The 16,734-nt window shown below is 50.5% G+C and overlaps 1 protein-coding gene across 19 annotated transcripts in view; it reads left to right on the top strand.

Annotated features, from left to right (window-relative positions):
- Nucleotides 1-16,369, top strand: part of LOC105486477 (growth regulating estrogen receptor binding 1) — a 159,739-nt gene extending 143,370 nt beyond the window's left edge. For 14 of the 19 annotated variants that reach the window (XM_071076241.1, XM_011749359.3, XM_011749352.3 and 11 more), the window contains exons 25-33: nucleotides 762-904; nucleotides 3,717-3,878; nucleotides 5,672-5,876; nucleotides 6,636-6,810; nucleotides 7,841-8,059; nucleotides 8,986-9,121; nucleotides 11,303-11,503; nucleotides 12,246-12,384; nucleotides 13,872-16,369. In XM_071076241.1, the coding sequence (XP_070932342.1) occupies nucleotides 762-904; nucleotides 3,717-3,878; nucleotides 5,672-5,876; nucleotides 6,636-6,810; nucleotides 7,841-8,059; nucleotides 8,986-9,121; nucleotides 11,303-11,503; nucleotides 12,246-12,384; nucleotides 13,872-14,035 (1,544 nt within the window). In that variant the 3' untranslated portion in view covers nucleotides 14,036-16,369. Of the gene's footprint in view, nucleotides 1-761; nucleotides 905-3,716; nucleotides 3,879-5,671; nucleotides 5,877-6,635; nucleotides 6,811-7,840; nucleotides 8,060-8,985; nucleotides 9,122-11,302; nucleotides 11,504-12,229; nucleotides 12,385-13,871 lie in introns of those variants that run through there. The other 5 variants (XM_011749350.2, XM_071076244.1, XM_024794296.2 and 2 more) reach the window with 5 other exon arrangements.
- The last annotated feature ends 365 nt before the right edge of the window (nucleotides 16,370-16,734 follow it).

Raw genomic sequence — 16,734 nt, forward strand, 5'->3', positions numbered from 1 at the left:
CTATCAGAATAGATCCCTTGCACCAAGGATCCTTCTTGTAGGCCAGTCTCTAATGAAGGCAGAGTGTTAACATCTTAATCGGCCAGGTCATTTGAAAGACAAGCCGGGGCCAGATGTGGTGGCTCACGCCTGTAATCTCAGCACTTTGGGAGGCTGAGGTGGACGGATCACCTGAGGTCAGGAGTTCGAGACCAGCCTGGCCAACATGGCAAAACCCCATCTCTACAAAAAATGCAAAACTTAGCCAGGTGTGGTGGCATGCACCTGTAATCCCAGCTACTCAGGAGGCTGAGGCAGGAGAATCACTTGAACCTGCGAGGCGGAGGTTGCAGTGAGCTGAGATCATGCCACTGTACTCCAGCCTGAGTGACAGAGCAAGACCTTGTCTCCAAAAACCAAACAAAAAAAGAAAAACAAGGGGCAGTTCGTCTGCATTCAGTGCTGGCATGTTAAGTTGGCAATCGATTTAAATTGTATAGTGGATCTTTACATAGGTGCTGATGAAATGTTTTTAGTCTACAGTAAGACATGACATGGACAGTGCCTTAATTAGTTTATTCCACTGACACTTTTGTGGTCCTTCATTGTCTCCTTTGACCAGCTGTCACATCAGGGCCCAGGGAGGTGAGAGGGAGTCCTCCCCAACAGAACAGAATCCTGTCGTCTGGGCATTTTGAGCATTTTGGTTTCTGTTTGAGCAGGCAGGGGATAATATTTGCTTTGCTCCCTGCTGCTTTGTAATCCTGGGGAATTTGGTGCAGACAGAGGGATGTCCCGGAAGCCGGAGGACCTTTATGTGCGGCGTCAGACGGCACGGATGAGACTGTCCAAGTACGCAGCATACAACACTTACCACCACTGCGAGCAGTGCCACCAGTACATGGGCTTCCACCCCCGCTACCAGGTAGGCCCTAGCAGCTCCCCACCAGGCGTTTCACCTTGGCCCACATCGTCCATTCCCCTGCTCTCTCACGCTTTCATTCCAGAGTAGGAGATAGAGAGTTCTGGAAGCCCTGGATTCCTGGTCTATTTGCATCCTCTGTTCCCTTCAATTGTCTGTGGAATTATTGCTGGAACTAGAGCACCATGGTTCTCCTGGGGTTGTGTGTTTATCAGTGGCCAAGTTACCCAGCCGTGGAAGTGGTCATCATCTTTAGCAGAAGTTAGTCCAATGCAGCAGATGCTCACCAGGTGCTTATTCTGTACCAGGTACTGGGGGTGCAGAGCTGAATCAACTCTGTCCCCATCCTCCACACTCAGACTAGGAGGGAGATGTGCACATAAGCAAAACATAATGATGTGAAGCAGGCAAAAAGAGTACTATGGTTGAGGCACAGAAATCCATTGATAAGAGGAGGAATTTGCATTTATTGAGCACCTACTGCATGCTAGGTAATGTGCCTAGGCACTTTTTATATATCAATCTCTCCCAACCTTTTATGCAATAGAAAATATTTATCCTGGACACATAGAAATGGATGAGGCTCCTGACCCAGGGCTCTGGCTGCCTAGGCTCTGGTGGGTCACCTGAAGCCACACCTGCAGGCCACCCACGGTGCACTGGATGGGAACTGTCCTGTCTAGTGTCCTATTTACTTCACACTAAAATTTCATTGTCCCTGTTTTATAAATGAGGATCCTGTTTGGGTGGGGAGCGGAAGAGAGAAGATTTGGAAGAATTAATAAGAATTTGCCAAGGGGCCAAGAATTAATAAGATGAAGGGAGAGGGACAGCATGTGTGGGAGAGGGGAGGTGGGGTTTCCGGGGTATGGGAAGTGATGTGGGTTGGGTGTTTCTGGAACCCAGACTTTGGGGTGGGTACACTCAGCCACGAAACTCGGAGGGTAGGCAGAGGCCAGACCACAAAACGCCTGGTGGGCACTGTGGAGAGGAACGAGGACTCTTTCAGCAGGAACTCCAAGTGGAGCCCAGTGTGGGCAGAGCTGTGTTTAGACTGGTCTCTTAGTCCCATAGAGGTGTATGGAGTGCCTGGGAGGCTGGTTATTTATAAACAGGGGAGAGGATTTATTTTAAATGGAGTATTTCTTTTCATTTCAGACCCAAGCAAGGGAGAGAGGGGCGGAGGGAGAGGACCAGAGTTGGCGGGAGCTAGTCAGATGCTGGCTGGGGAGCAGAGGCGTGTAGGGCAGCTGATGTCTTGGGCTGCTTTCAGAAAGGCCTGAGGCAAGAGCACTGGCCTCTCTTTCCATCCCTTTTGCAGAGGGAAACAGCCCCTGTCTGCCTGGCTTTGAGCTTGGCTGCCGGGGACGCAGCACTCATTGTTTGAGTATGCAATTGTACTGTAGATGAAAGAAAGAACATATAAGCAGTTTTTTAAGGGTCAAAATAATCAGTAATCCCATTTGTTCCAGATAAACTCTCCTAACATTTTGTTTCTTGGAGATGTAGTTTTTCTTTCAAGGCAAACAAAAGCATATGTGAAAACACGTCCTTGATTTTGAAATGTAGGGAACTGAAAGGGACTGAAGGGTGTCAGTCCCCAGTCATCCCTGTCAGTGTCGGGAGTGGGTGGTGCCATCAGGACCTCGGGCTGCATCAACAGACACCAGAGCACAGAGGAGGAGGAGAGGCAGCCGGCTGGGCTGCGCCTGGCCTGTGTTCTCAGGGGTGTGCAGGTCTGGGGGCCACAGTGGAAGACGAGGAGGCCTGGGACGCTGAGGGGGCTTGAAACCAGCTGGCGCTGGTGCAGAGGCCGTGTGACCCACTGGCTGCCGTCTCCATGTGGCCCGCACCTGCTCATTCTGTTTTCTTTTCCAAGGCTCCCTTGACCTTTTTTATGAAACTGCCTCAGTGTGTCCTCCTTAACTGCCTCCCCCAGTCAAAATCCCTTTGTCCCTCATCTCTGCTCCCAAAGAAAGGGCTCTGTGGGTCTAGCAGAGCCATGGCAGAGATTAAAGCAGTGTGTGCTCGTCCGCCTCCTCCCCTGGGGACCCTGGGATGCATACAGAGCACATGCTAGGAGGGGATGTCAGTAGGGAGGGCTGTGAGTCGGTGGGGTCCTAAGAGGATGTTCAAGCTGAGGACAAAGCTGGGCTGGAAGTCACACCCAGAGGGGCACGTGCGCAGATGTGGGGTGTGAGGCTCCTGGGAAATGGGAGGCTGGAGGAGGTGACTAAGGGCACAGCCAGACTTGGTGACAGGAGTGAGCCCAAGGTCTCTGAATGGCAGTTTCCACATCTGTAAAATGGGGATGATTACAGTACTGCTTTGTAGGATTGTTAATGGCAGCACACAGGACAGAACGGTGCCAGGCGAGAAGTGTTATGGGAGTGTCCAAGCATATGCAGCTAGTGTTAATATGCGATTGCATGTAACTGTGATGGAAAAATACACGTATTAGAATTACAAATGAGCTCTGTAGCATGAATGCTTTAGTTGGTGACCCAGAACAGGGCTCTGGTTCAAAGCCACGGGGACCAAAAAGCTTGCTGCCTGCGCGGCACCGCGGGGTGAGGCCCCATGCAGACTGAGGATGGGAGCAGGCTCTCGCCGTGGCTGTGTGGTCTCGGGCGTGCTTGACCTGTCAACAGACCTGGGTGTCTACACTTTTCACTGGAGTCACCCTGTGGGTTTCTTGTGCTGTAGGGAAGAGGTGACCGTGAAGTGCACATTGTCACAGCAGGGTGGGCCTGGGGCCTTCTGGAAAGCAGGCCGGACTCTGACGGCAAGCTCTGTCCTTTCCCCCACACCCCAGCTGTATGAGTCCACCCTGCACGCCTTTGCCTTCTCTTACTCCATGCTAGGAGAGGAGATCCAGCTGCACTTCATCATCCCCAAGTCCAAGGAGCACCACTTTGTCTTCAGCCAACCTGGAGGCCAGCTGGAGAGCATGCGACTGCCCCTCGTGACAGACAAGGTACTGGCTCAGAGACCTAGTGGGGCAGATCCAAGTGGCTTCAAGTGGGGACTGAGCGGGGGACTAGACACAGAGCTGCCTGATGAGGGAGTGCAGGCACCGATACAGGGACTGAACTTGGAGGAGGCTGGTGTCGCACACAGGCTCTGGAGTCACTCCAATTCAAGCCTCAGCCTTGCTCTACCATTTACTAGTTGTGTATTTGAACATGTCACTCAGTATCTGCAAGCCTTGATTTCCTCATTGTAGTGTTGAACAGTAGTAACTTGCAAAAGCTTGTGGTGAAAACTATTTGGAATAACTGATGAAAGGCCCTAGCTCTGTGCCTGGAAGATAACAGGAGCTGGGTAGTTGTTCATCCGCTCCATCTTTTCTTGAATGCTCTGCCAGGTAACATTTCGCGTAGGCTTAGGTAGAATAGTACAGTGAATCCTCTAGAACCCATTACCAACTCCGGCAATTGCTAACTCATGGCCAGCCCTGTTTCATCTGTCCCTCTCTCCTCTTCTTCCTTCCTGTTTTGTTTGGAAGTAAATCCCAGACCTCAAATCATGGCATCTATCTGTAGATATTTATACCTGTAGATATAGATATCTCAGTGTGTCTCTCTAAAAGACACATTTCCTTTTATCTTTTGAAGAGATTGTTCTGAATGTTCCATTGTCTCTGACCATTCTTACAAAGATGCTCCTTGTAGAGCTTTTGGTTTGATAGTGCTCACCTGCTCACCTCAGAGTCAGCTGGCTGCTCCTTACCCAGCCCCACTCAAGGCGGGCCATGTGGAGAAGCTGCTTTTCCTTCTCCAGAGTGCCAGGCACCTGTGGAGTTGCACCTGGCCTTTCAGACCCAGCAGCCTGTTATTAAGCAATGAAAATATTTGTAATGTACCCAACAGGCCTTCGTTGTAAGGTACCTCCTAACCCACGGGCTGGGGTTGGGTGTTGCGGTGAAATTCCATGGATGAAATATGAGAGCTGGGGTTTCTCCACCACTCCACTCACCTTCCAGCCTTCCTGGCGGAGCTGGCCGTGAGCACCAGTGCTTCACAGTGTTTGGCAGGTGCTTTGAGGAATTCAGAGGGAGCAGAGGGCCTACCTCTGCCAGATGAACTTATTGTTAAGGAAGGAGTTGAAGAAAAGAGTTATTTACATAAAAGATATAACAACCCGAGTGGATAGCTAAGCTCTATGGGGCAGCGATTAGGGGTGTTGTGTGTTCCTAGTGTATGGAAAATGCAAGGCATGCATGAATAATGAGTACTCTGGGCATAACATTAGATTCTAATATGAGAGGGTAATGAATTTGGTTAATTGCTATATGCCAGTTAGTTTCTGTTGCCTAACACACCATTCCCAAATAAGCATTAGCTTTGGGATCTGTGGGCTAGCAGGTTGGGCTTGCTTCAGCCAGGTGGTTTTCTGGGCTCGGTTGTACTCACTCACTCGTGTTGACAGTGAGCCAGCAGGTTGTCTGCGGGCTGGCTGGTGGCCTCAGCTAGGCTGTTCAGCTCTCCTCCAAGTGGTCTCTCATCGTCCAGCAGGCTAGCCCGGGCTTGTGCATGGGAGAGTTCTGAGAGGGAGTGGAACATGTAAGTCATCTTGAGGCTATGCCCAGGACTGGCACAAGGCCATTTTTCCTGCCTTTTACTGGGAAAAGCAAGTCACAAGGCTGAAAATTCCAGCAGTATGGAAATGGTCATCATTCTGAGATGGAAAATGCTGCGAAGTCATGTCAAGGGACTAATTGTGGCCACATTTACAAACACTCTACCTCATGATACCTGTACTTTGCAGAGCCATGAATATATAAAAAGTCCAACATTCACTCCAACCACTGGCCGTCACGAACATGGGCTCTTTAATCTGTACCATGCAATGGATGGTGCCAGCCATTTGCACGTGCTGGTCGTCAAGGAATACGAGATGGCGATTTATAAGAAATACTGGCCCAACCACATCATGCTGGTGCTCCCCAGTATCTTCAACAGCGCTGGAGTTGGTGAGTGTCCTTTAACATCATCTACTCAGTCAAACTCCTGTGAACGAACACTTGAGAGAGTATTCTAGAGACGAAAGTTAAACATGTGACATCAAGTCTTTTACTTTTGGACTTTTAAAGCTATTTTCATTTTGTTTGACTTTTCTATGCAGTCTCCCCCCGGCCCCAGTGTTTGGTTATCCATTTAATGGATATTTTCCTTCTTTTGTTCTTTTTTTTTTTTTTTTGAGATGGAATCTCGCTCTGTCGCCCAGGCTGGAGTGCAATGGCATGATCTCGGCTCACTGCAACCTCCGTCTTACGGGTTCAAGCTATTCTCCCACCTCAGCTGCCTGAGTAGCTGGCATTACAGACACCAACCATGACTCCCAGCTAACTTTTGTATTTTTGTAGAGACGGGGTTTCACCATGTTGGCTAAGCTGGTCTCAAACTCGTGACCTCAGGTGATCTGCCTGCCTTGGCCTCCCAAAGTGCTGGGATTATAGACATGAGCCACTGCGCCTGGCCAAATTGATATTTTCAATGGTTGGAGAAGAAAGCATAAGAAAGCAAATGTGTGTTCCACCTGGAGAGGAGTGTTTTTCTCCCTGTAGTTTTCTCTCCCTAGCCCGTGGGCCGTGTTCTGTGACAGGTGATGCATGTCAGGAAGGTCGGAGCTGGCTTGTCTGGGCGGCCTTGGCGGCAGGTCTGCCTGGGGTCTGCCTGCTGTGGGTGTGGGTGTGAGACAGCCCTGAGTCCAGTTGCTTCGCCCACTGTAGGTGCCGCCCATTTCCTCATCAAGGAGCTGTCGTACCATAACCTGGAGCTTGAGCGGAACCGGCAGGAGGAGCTGGGGATCAAGCCGCAGGACATCTGGCCTTTCATCGTGATCTCTGATGACTCCTGCGTGATGTGGAACGTGGTGGATGTCGACTCTGCTGGGGAGAGAAGCAGGTGAGGTGGCCTGACAGCACTGCCACCCTACGAAGGATGACCAACGAGTGTGCACTCTCTGTGTGGGGAGTGCCCCCACCCCGGAAGACCAGAGGGCCTCATAGTAGAAGGGGTGGGTGTGGTTCCCAGAGCCCTGGGTGTGGTAAAAGTGAGCTCACATGCCAAGCCTGGCTTGCTTTTAATTTTAAAAAGTTGTCTTTGGGCCAGGTGTGGTGGCTCATGCCTGTAATCCCAGCACTTTTGGAGGCAGAGAGGGGGATCACAAGGTCAGGAGATTGAGACCATCCTGGCTAACACAGTGAAACCCTGTCTCTACTGAAAGTACAAAAAAATTAGCCAGGCGTGGTGGCGGGCACCTGTAGTCCCAGCTACTCGGGAGGCTGAGGCAGGAGAATGGTGTGAACCCGGGAGGCGGAGCTTGCAGTGAGTGGAGATGGTGCCTCCGCACTCCAGCCTGGGTAACACAGCGAGACTCTGTCTCAAAAAAAAAAAAATTGTTATTGAAGTATAATACAGAAAATCACACTATCCATTTAATATATAGACAAAAAGGAAAGTATAATACATACCCAGAACTTTTCCCAAGCTGAGCACATTCATTTAACCAACTCCAATATTAAGAAAGGGACATTGCTGCCCCCCAGAAACTCCCTTCCTGCTGCCCCCAGCCCCACCCCTCCTCACTAGCCTGACTGCTGACTCCTAGCTTTATTTGTATTTGCTGTGTGACTTTAAGCAAATGGCTAAATCATTTTGGGTTCTAGTTTCCTCATCTGCGATTAATACCTATGCCATGGTGTTGTTGTGAGAATTGACTAAATTATGGTCTGCAAATGTGTTCAGCACATAGAAGAAATGAGTGCCCGTGGGAAGCGCCCAGCAGGGTGCCTGGCCCCTGGTGGCCTGTGCAGGGTACCGGCCTGTGCAGGTGTTCACGGCAGTCTCAGAGCCGGTGCCACACTGCCTGGTCCCAAGGGCCTTGCTGCTGCTTGGTGTCAGCCTAGGGGCTCACTCTCCCTCCTTTGAGCAGGGAGTTCTCCTGGTCGGAAAGGAACGTGTCTTTGAAGCACATCATGCAGCACATTGAGGCTGCCCCCAACATCACGCACTACGCCCTGCTGGGCCTGCGGAAGTGGTCCAGCAAGACCCGGGCCAGCGAGGTGCGAGAGCCCTTCTCCCGCTGCCACGTGCACAACTTCATCATCCTGAACGTGGACCTGACCCAGAACGTGCAGTACAACCAGAACCGGTGAGCACCTGCACCCGGGGCGGAGGAGGCGGCGGCCCTGGGCGCGCAGAGTCCTGAGTGAGGGCAGCCTGGGGCTGCAGAGGCGTCCTGGCGGTGAGCACTGGCCTGGCCTTGCTCTCCGTTGTCCCAGTTTTTTTAGTGCTGAATAATTTTGAGTATTCACAGATCATTCAGCTTCATTCACCAATTCTCATGATGCTTTGAGTGAGTTACATTGGACTGTGTGGGGTTTTTTTTTCTTGCCTTTTCGATTCATTCTCCCAATACATTGCTTTCTAGGAGCTTTAGCACGGAAGAAAATGATAATTTCCGTAGGTTTCTGTACATATCTAGTCACAGAAGTGCTCCCATCTCCAGAGGATTCAATTGCTCAGTGTCCATGGAGGGCCTGTCTGCACCGGGCACTGGGCCACAGCCTGCGTCAGCTGCTGGAAGAGGGTGGGTTTTGGAGCCAGGCTGACTGGGCCTCTGGGAACCCGGGTTCTGCTGTGTACCATCTTTGAGCACAGGCAGGCCACTCACCTCCGAGCCCTATTCTTCTCAGCTGTAAAACGCGGCTCATGTTTTTACCCGCGGAGGTTTTTTGTTGCTTTCTTTTTCACCGATGCGCGAGGTCGTGTTGGTAACGTTTCTCACGTGCACTTGGCCCTTGGCCTCTGCTCACCACCGGGCAGTCCTCGTGTGGTTGAAGCGTGAGGTACACACTGCCTTTCCCGTGCAGAGATGGCCCTGTTTGTCCTGTGGATTTTCCTTGTCTGTTTTGCCTTACGTTTCCCCTAGAGTAAGGAAGGTCTTGAGGCAAGAATGAAGCCCACTCCACCTTCATAGCCCCCTACGACAGGGACCCACACGCTAGGTGCTGGAGGCAGTGACGGAGGGTGTGAGCCGTGCCCCATCAGACCCACCCCTCCTCTGGCCCTGAGTAGGTTCCTGTGTGACGATGTAGACTTCAACCTGCGAGTGCACAGCGCCGGCCTCCTGCTCTGCCGGTTCAACCGCTTCAGCGTGATGAAGAAGCAGATCGTGGTGGGCGGCCACAGGTCCTTCCACATCACGTCCAAGGTGAGCTCCTCGCTGCTGGGCAGGCCTCTGTGTCCACCGCCTGGGCCGCCCTGGCACGCACACTGAGGGTAGGAGCAATCGGGGGAGGCCGTGTCTCTTTCAAGCGCATGGGGCGGGGCCCTACTGGGTGGGGTCAGTAAAGGTTTTTAATTGGCATTGAGCCCTGGGAAATGACAGGCTCCGTGGGGTCTCTCTTCTACCTCTGATATTAACCAGTATCCCACAAGCTTCTGCTGGGGGCAAGGCTCCAACCAAGCCTTCCTGTGTGTTCTCACCCGCCCCAGCTGGGTGAGGTCTCAGGCCACGCTCTTCCTTGGGCCCCTGGGATGGTGCCTGGTTGCATAACTATTTGAATGGCTCTGCAGGCTGGCCCCATAGTCACACTATGTGTCCACTGGGCAGCCTCGGGGTGGGGAGGGACCTGGTGCGATTACGTGTGTTCCAGCTAAGCAGGCCTGGGGAATTAAGATGTACAATCACAGCAAGTCTTGATGGCTCTGTGTCTTCCAGGAAGCAATGCAGCAGGTGTGTCTCTGCCCGAAGCTCTCCCCGGTCCTATGGGCCAGAGCCCCTTTCTCTGTCACTTCTGTCTGTCTTGATCCTGCCCTAATGCCACCAGCTGCCTTTCCCAGCCTCTTTCCCTCCTCATCTCTGTCAACTGCTGAGTTGACAGAGTTAGCTACGCTGAGGTGGGCTGGGTCTGAGTTGGGACACCAGCTCCATCTTCACTGACCCCCAGAGGCAGGTACTGCGCCTTTTCCAGCAGTGCGGGGCCTCTCCTCATTTCTCTTGCAAAGTAACAAGACCTTTAAATAAAAGGCCCCCACTTACAACATCACTGAGATCTTAAAATTGTGTGAGGTTTGTTGTTTAATCAGAGAAAACAGACTTACCATGTCTCCATCAAAGGGCCAGACGTGCCTTTAAAACAAACTCTCCTTTTATGTCCTTCAGTGTCATTTTTAAACTCTTAGGTATTTTATCTTTATTATTTGAACATAATCTTAATTTTCTACTACTTTTGATTGCATATTGGTTATACATAAGGAAGCTAGTCATGTCTTACAATCTTTCACGTGAGTGAAATCACTGCATTGTTTTCATTTATTCATTAAATACTTACTGAGCAGCCAATCCCCATGCTCAGGAGTACACAGCCCAGCAGCCGGGGCAGATGTCAGACACGTGGCTAGTTAAGGACCATCAGGAGAAGCACCACAAAAGTGAACTGTGTGTCGCGGGGAGACCTGAGTCTGTGGGAGTTCCCAGGGAAGTGACATTAAAGCAGAGACCTGGAGGAAAAGAGTGAGCCACATGCCCAGGCAAGGGCAGGGGCAGGGACATGAGCAGGGACAGAGGCAGGGGCAGGGGCACGGGCAGGGGAAGGGACAGAGGCAGGGGCACAGGCAGGGGCAGGGACAGAGGCGGGGCAGGGACATGAACAGGGACAGAAGCAGGGGCAGGGACATGGGCAGGGACAGAGGCAGGGACAGGGGCATGGGCAGGGACAGAGGCAGGGGCAAGGGCACGGGCAGGGGCAGGGACAGAGGCAGGGACAGAGGCAGGGACAGGGACAGGATGCCTTCAGTGGGTGAAGGTGCAGAAGGGTAGGAGTGAGGAGGTCAGTATGGAGGAAGGGGAGGAGGGTGGCGGGGAGGAGCTGGGGAAGTAGGCAGGCCTTCCCAGCTATGGGAAAGTTCCAGACTTTTCTCTAGGACTCACAGGAGGGAAGCCAGTGAGAGTCTGATGTAAACGTGTTGGTGATGGAGCAAGATCTGTAGCTCAGATGCCGGCTGTGGGTGGGAAGAGCCCCGGGGCTGGGCGGGACCAGGACAGGATCTCTGGTGGGGAGCTGGCCACTCCCAGAGGCCTGCATCCCCCAGGCCCGTGGGTTCTCCTGTTTTCTCTAGACCGGAAAGCCGGTTTCCTGCATGGAATGATCAGTGTCTTTAATTCTTACTGATTGGGTTGGTTCATTTGAACATGTCTCTTGCATGTTTCCCTTGAGTAAAACCTAATCTTTCTCAACAGAGAAGTTTATTCTTGAAGTATGTGTTCTCAGTTTATTCCCCTGAGCGACACAAGCTTCCATTCTGGGCCACCCCATGCTGCCCAGAAGCAGTGGGAAGGTCCTCGCTCCTCAGGGCGGTAGTGGCCTGACCCCCACCCCTTCCCGTGCAGGTGTCCGATAACTCCGCGGCGGTCGTGCCGGCCCAGTACATCTGTGCCCCGGACAGCAAGCACACCTTCCTCGCGGCGCCCGCCCAGCTCCTGCTGGAGAAGTTCCTGCAGCACCACAGCCACCACTTCTTCCCGCTCTCCCTGAAGAACCATGACCACCCAGTGCTGTCTGTCGACTGTTACCTTAACCTGGGATCTCAGGTGACTTTCAGAGGAGGTGCTGTCGAATCCCTAATTCAGAGAAATCTCTAGAACCGATGGACTGGAATCTGGGACTCTGAATCCTAAGTCCTCAACTCCTTCGTCTTGGGGTTGACCCCACTTTATAGCTTTTGCCATTCAGCTGAGAGAGCTGAGATGCTTTGCCCGGAAGTAAGAAGATAGGAAGCCAGCCCAATTCTGATGCCCAAGCATTTTTTTTTTTTTTTTTTTTTTTTTTTTTGAGATGGAGTTTCACTCTTCTCGCCCAGGCTGGAGTGCAATGGCACAATCTCGGCTCACTGCAGTCTCGGCCTCCCAAGTTCAAGTGATTCTCCTGCCTCAGCCTCCCAAGTAGCTGAGACTACAGGCATGTGCCACCATGCCTGGCTAATTTTTGTATTTTTAGTAGAGATGGGGTTTCACCATGTTGGCCAGGCTGGTCTCCAACTCCTGACCTCAGGTGATCCACCCACCTCGGCCTCCCAAAATGCTGGGGTTACAGGTGTGAGCCACTGCGTCCCGCCTAAATATTCTGATTCTCAGATGAACTCATGACTAGATAAATCTGGATAAAACTTCCAGAATTGATTTTTCAGATACAGATTTGGAAATAACATGAAAATATTGGCTCTGGCCCCCCAAAAATCTTGAGCTGGACCAAGCAGTTGGTATTTACTAGATGCAAACACTACTGAGCATTTCATAGAAAACGGTGCTCTCTCTTAGATTTCTTCTTTTTCAGATTTCTGTTTGCTATGTGAGCTCCAGGCCCCACTCTTTAAACATCAGCTGCTCGGACTTGCTGTTCAGCGGACTGCTGCTGTACCTCTGTGACTCTTTTGTGGGAGCTAGCTTTTTGAAAAAGTTTCATTTTCTGAAAGGTAACTTTTGTACTCTTAACCCTGCACCTTGTCTTCAATGGCTGTGGTCACTGGGTACCCTGAGGAGGGGACCTTTGGTCCCAGTCCTTATTTGCCCATGGGTAAACCGAGGATCAGAGAGGGAAGTGACTGCCTCAGCCACCCAGGAACGTGCAAGAGAGCTGGGATTTGATCTCCGGGGGCTCTCTTTTCCCTGTACCTGTTTGGATAGAGGCAAAACACATCCCCCTTTCTTTTAGATGAATTGCAGACATTTTTTTAGCCTTTGTGTTTCTTGTCTTTTTTTTTTTTTTTTTTTTTTTTTGAGATGGAGTCTCACTCTGTTGCCTTGGCTGGAGTGCAGTGGTGCAATCTTGGCTCACTGCAACTTCTGCCTCCCGGGTTCAAGTGATTCTCGTGCCTCAGCCTCCCGAGTATCTGGGATTACGGGCATCTGTCACCATGCCCGGCTAATTTTTTATTTTTAGTAGAGACAGGGTTTTGCCATCTTGGCCAGGCTGGTCTTGACCTCCCGACCTCAGGTGATCTGTCCACCTTGGCCTCCCAAAGTGTTGGGATTACTGGCATGAGCCACCACACCAGCCATCTGTGCTCTTTTCCAGCCCAAATCCTTCACATCAGTGTCCCAGTCGTGGCTGACATTCTTCCCCCTGGTAGACGAGTCTTCCTCCTCGTCCTGGGAGGTCCCACACCACCTTGGCTTTTACGCCAGCCTTCCTCCTGTCTGCGCCAGCTTGGTTGAGAATGACAAGCACTTGTTCTGCATGACTTGAAAACACGATTTCCAGTCTGCATTTCCCGTCCTGCTCAGATCCCTAGCTGACCTTCGCTCTCCTTGGTGGCCCTTGGCTCTGACCTTCCTCTCTAGCAGGCACTGAGTGAACACCAGCAGCATCTAAGGCCTTGGGAAAGATCAGGAGGTTTCTACAGCAGTCTCTGCCTTGGGAAACATTTCATCTAAAGGGAGGACTGGACACGAAGGTGGGGAGGGAGCAGACAGGGAAAGCGTGGAGGAGACTGGGTTGACGTTTCGCCATGTGCTGGGAGTTGAGAGGAAGGAGAATTCCTGTGGTTGGCACATGGGACAGTGGGGGCTGTCCCAGGCCTGGATGGGTGGCAGAAGAGGGGGATGAAGCTGTAAGGTGGAGTAGGTAGGGTGGGGTATGTGAGCTACTGGCTGGGGCTGAGGATGCTTGGTTTGCAATTCGACCAGCCTCTCTCCTTCCTCTCCGCACCTCAGTTCAGTCCCTGCTCAGCTTTCCTTCTGCCTCCGTGTTTTCTCCCCCGCACACCTGCCCATCCCAGCCACACTCCTGTCTCGCTAAGATTGCACATCATCCTGAAAGAAGCAAGAGGCTGACTTGGACGCCGCCTCTGCCCTTCCCAGCAGTGCCCTGTCTTGCCGTTGCAAGTAGAATCCAGGCAGCCGCTTTCATCTGGAGAAACTCACCTTTTTCCTTCTCGCACCTCTGCCGTTGTCCACACAGGTGCGACCTTGTGTGTCATCTGTCAGGACCGGAGCTCACTGCGTCAGACGGTTGTCCGCCTGGAGCTCGAGGATGAGTGGCAGTTCCGGCTGCGCGATGAGTTCCAGACCGCCAATGCCAGGGAAGACCGGCCGCTCTTCTTTCTGACCGGACGACACATCTGAGGAAGACAGCGGCGAGTTTTCTGGAAGAGATGAGTGCTCAGAGCCCTCGTGCTGTTGAGGCTAAAGGGAGGCCTGGAACTGTGGGGTGTTTGACTGGAATGGACCCCAGGGACTGTCTGCAGCGCAGCCCCTCATAGTACACGTGGGCCCCTGAGGCTGTGGTCCTGGGAGCCAGGAAAAGACTCCGCAGTGGGTGGGAATGAAAACTTGAGACTCCCAAGTTCTGGGCCAGCCCATTGCCCACGGCTGTTTTAAAGTCTGTTTCACGAGGAACAAATATTTGCTTCCTGTCCTGACATTCGTGTGCTTCCATGGACAAACCTGGTTTTTTTCTCTTAGTTCTAAAGAATCTTGGGTTATTTTGTAGCAGTGCCAGTATTTCAGTAGATGGGATTTCAGCCAAGTAGGTTCTCCTGTAACCTCCTACAAAGCAATATTCCAAAGGAACATTTTAACTGTAAAGGCTGGAGACAAGAAAAAATAAGTAGATCGTTTTAATAAGAATTATTTAATTGCCTATAAGTTTGCTGTTTCAGAGGCTAGCCCAAAGGCATCAAATTTAATAAAGTTAAACAAATTGATTTACTTCAGAGCAAATATGATCCTATTAAAATAATGTAGGGTAAATACCCTACCTCTTAGAAAGGGCAAAAATGCAAAGAAGCTTTCTTTAAAACTAAAAGGGTTTTCTGGGGGGGGTTGGGGAGGAGGAAATGAGGCTAACAGAGGTTGACCAAAAATTTGCCTTACAAAGGAGAAAGGACCACATTGCTTACTTGAAACAAACAATGAAAACAACCAAAAAACAATGAAAACAACCAAAGTGATATATAAAATAGTTGATGAGAACTAGACTTATGACTGTAATTTACTAGAGTTTAGTTTTCAGTTCCTGAAGTAGCTCATTTTCTCTTACTGATGTTTGGTTCCTCAGGGAAGAATCTCGCTTGACTGGAGAGGAGGTGGGAACAGAAGAGAGGAGGCAGGGAGATGGATTTCTTAGGGCTCACCCCTTCACAGGCTGACAGAATGGTTTTTTGGTTTTTTTTTTTTTGAGACAGAGTCTCGCTCTCTTGCCCAGGCTGGAGTGCAGTGGTGATCTCGACTCACTGCAAGCTCCGCCTCCTGGATTCACACCAGTCTCCTGCCTCAGCCTCCCAAGTAGCTGGGACTACAGGCGCCCGCCACCATGCCTAGCTAATTTTTTGTATTTTTTAGTAGAGATGGGGTTTCACCGTGTTAGCCAGGATGGTCTCGATCTCCTTATCTTGTGATCCGCCTGCCTCGGCCTACCAAAGTGCTGGGATTACAGGCGTGAACCACTGTGCCCGGCCCAGAATGGTTTTTAAAGCCGCAGTTGAGAGGCCACCCATTGCCCAGGCACCTGGACAGTGATCATCTTGTTCATCTTGTTCAATCCTTTCTTGTGTGATTGGAATTACTCTTCCCCTTTGAAAGATGAGAAGGTTGAGATGCAAAGAGTCTACCTTTCCAAGGTCTCACTGCTGGAAAGAGCTAGAAGCACAGTTCAAAGTTCTGATCTCTGGACTCTGCAGTCCAGGTCTCCCTTCTCCCACTCTCCTACCCTCAATGCCACACTGGTTTTGAAGTGGCACATAACTTGAAGGAAAAGTTTAAAGACAGTTCAAGGTAATCATCAGAATGCATTCTTTTTTTTTTTTTTTTTTTTTGAGACGGAGTTTCACTCTTGCTGCCCAGGCTGGAATGCAATGGTGCGATCTCGGCTCACTGCAACCTCTGCCTCCTGGGTTCAAGTGATTCTCCAGCCTCAGCCTCCCAAGTAGCTGGGATTATGGGCGCCCACCACCACGCCCAGCTAATTTTTTTTTTTTTTTTTTTTTTTTTTTTTTAGTAGAGATTGGTTTTCGCCGTGTTGGCCAGGCTGGTCTTGAGCTCCTGGCCTCAGGTGATCTGCCCACCTCAGCCTCCCAAAGTGCTGGGATTACAGGCACCTGGCCTCAGAATGCATTCTTACACATCTATCCTAGACATTTATAAGCACTCTAATGGATAACAATCCAAGAATAAATGATTGTAAAAGATGATGCCGAAGAGTTGATGTCAATCTTTTTTTCCTAAGAAAAAAAGTTCACGAGTATTAAATATTTAGATCAGTGTTTATAAAATGATCACTTTGTATATCTCATTATTCCTATTTTGGAATAAAAACTGACCTTCTTTAATCATACTTGTCTTTTGTAAATAGCAGCTTTTGTGTCATTCTTCCCACTTTATTAGTTAATTTAAATTGGAAAAAACCCTCAAACTAATATTCTTGTCTGTTCCAGTCTTATAAATAAAACTTATAATGCATGTATTGTTTTGTTGGTGAGTATTTATAGCATTGTTTTGAGAGAAGGTAGTGTGGCTAGTCATCTTTGGGGACTACCTGCTTAAAATGGATAGTTTTGGAAAAGAAATAAGAATAAAGCTGTGAAGGTGGAGTATATTAACATGTTGCAGAATTCCTGAGGATAAAAAGGCAGACTGCATTGGACGTGCAGCAGAACAAATATGGAGGAAACCAGCTCAGAATGTGCAGAGAAGCCTGCCACCAAGGGAAGATAGTTTGGGGGAACTCTGAGCTTCTTGGTGGCTGCAAAGGGCGGAAGGGACCTGGGACATTTGTCTGGATGATTACCAGGGAAGTGGTTTGGAGCAGCGAGCCTGTTTGATTC

The sequence above is a fragment of the Macaca nemestrina genome, chromosome 13, assembly GCF_043159975.1.
Source record: "Macaca nemestrina isolate mMacNem1 chromosome 13, mMacNem.hap1, whole genome shotgun sequence".
NCBI classification, from domain to species: domain Eukaryota; kingdom Metazoa; phylum Chordata; class Mammalia; order Primates; family Cercopithecidae; genus Macaca; species Macaca nemestrina.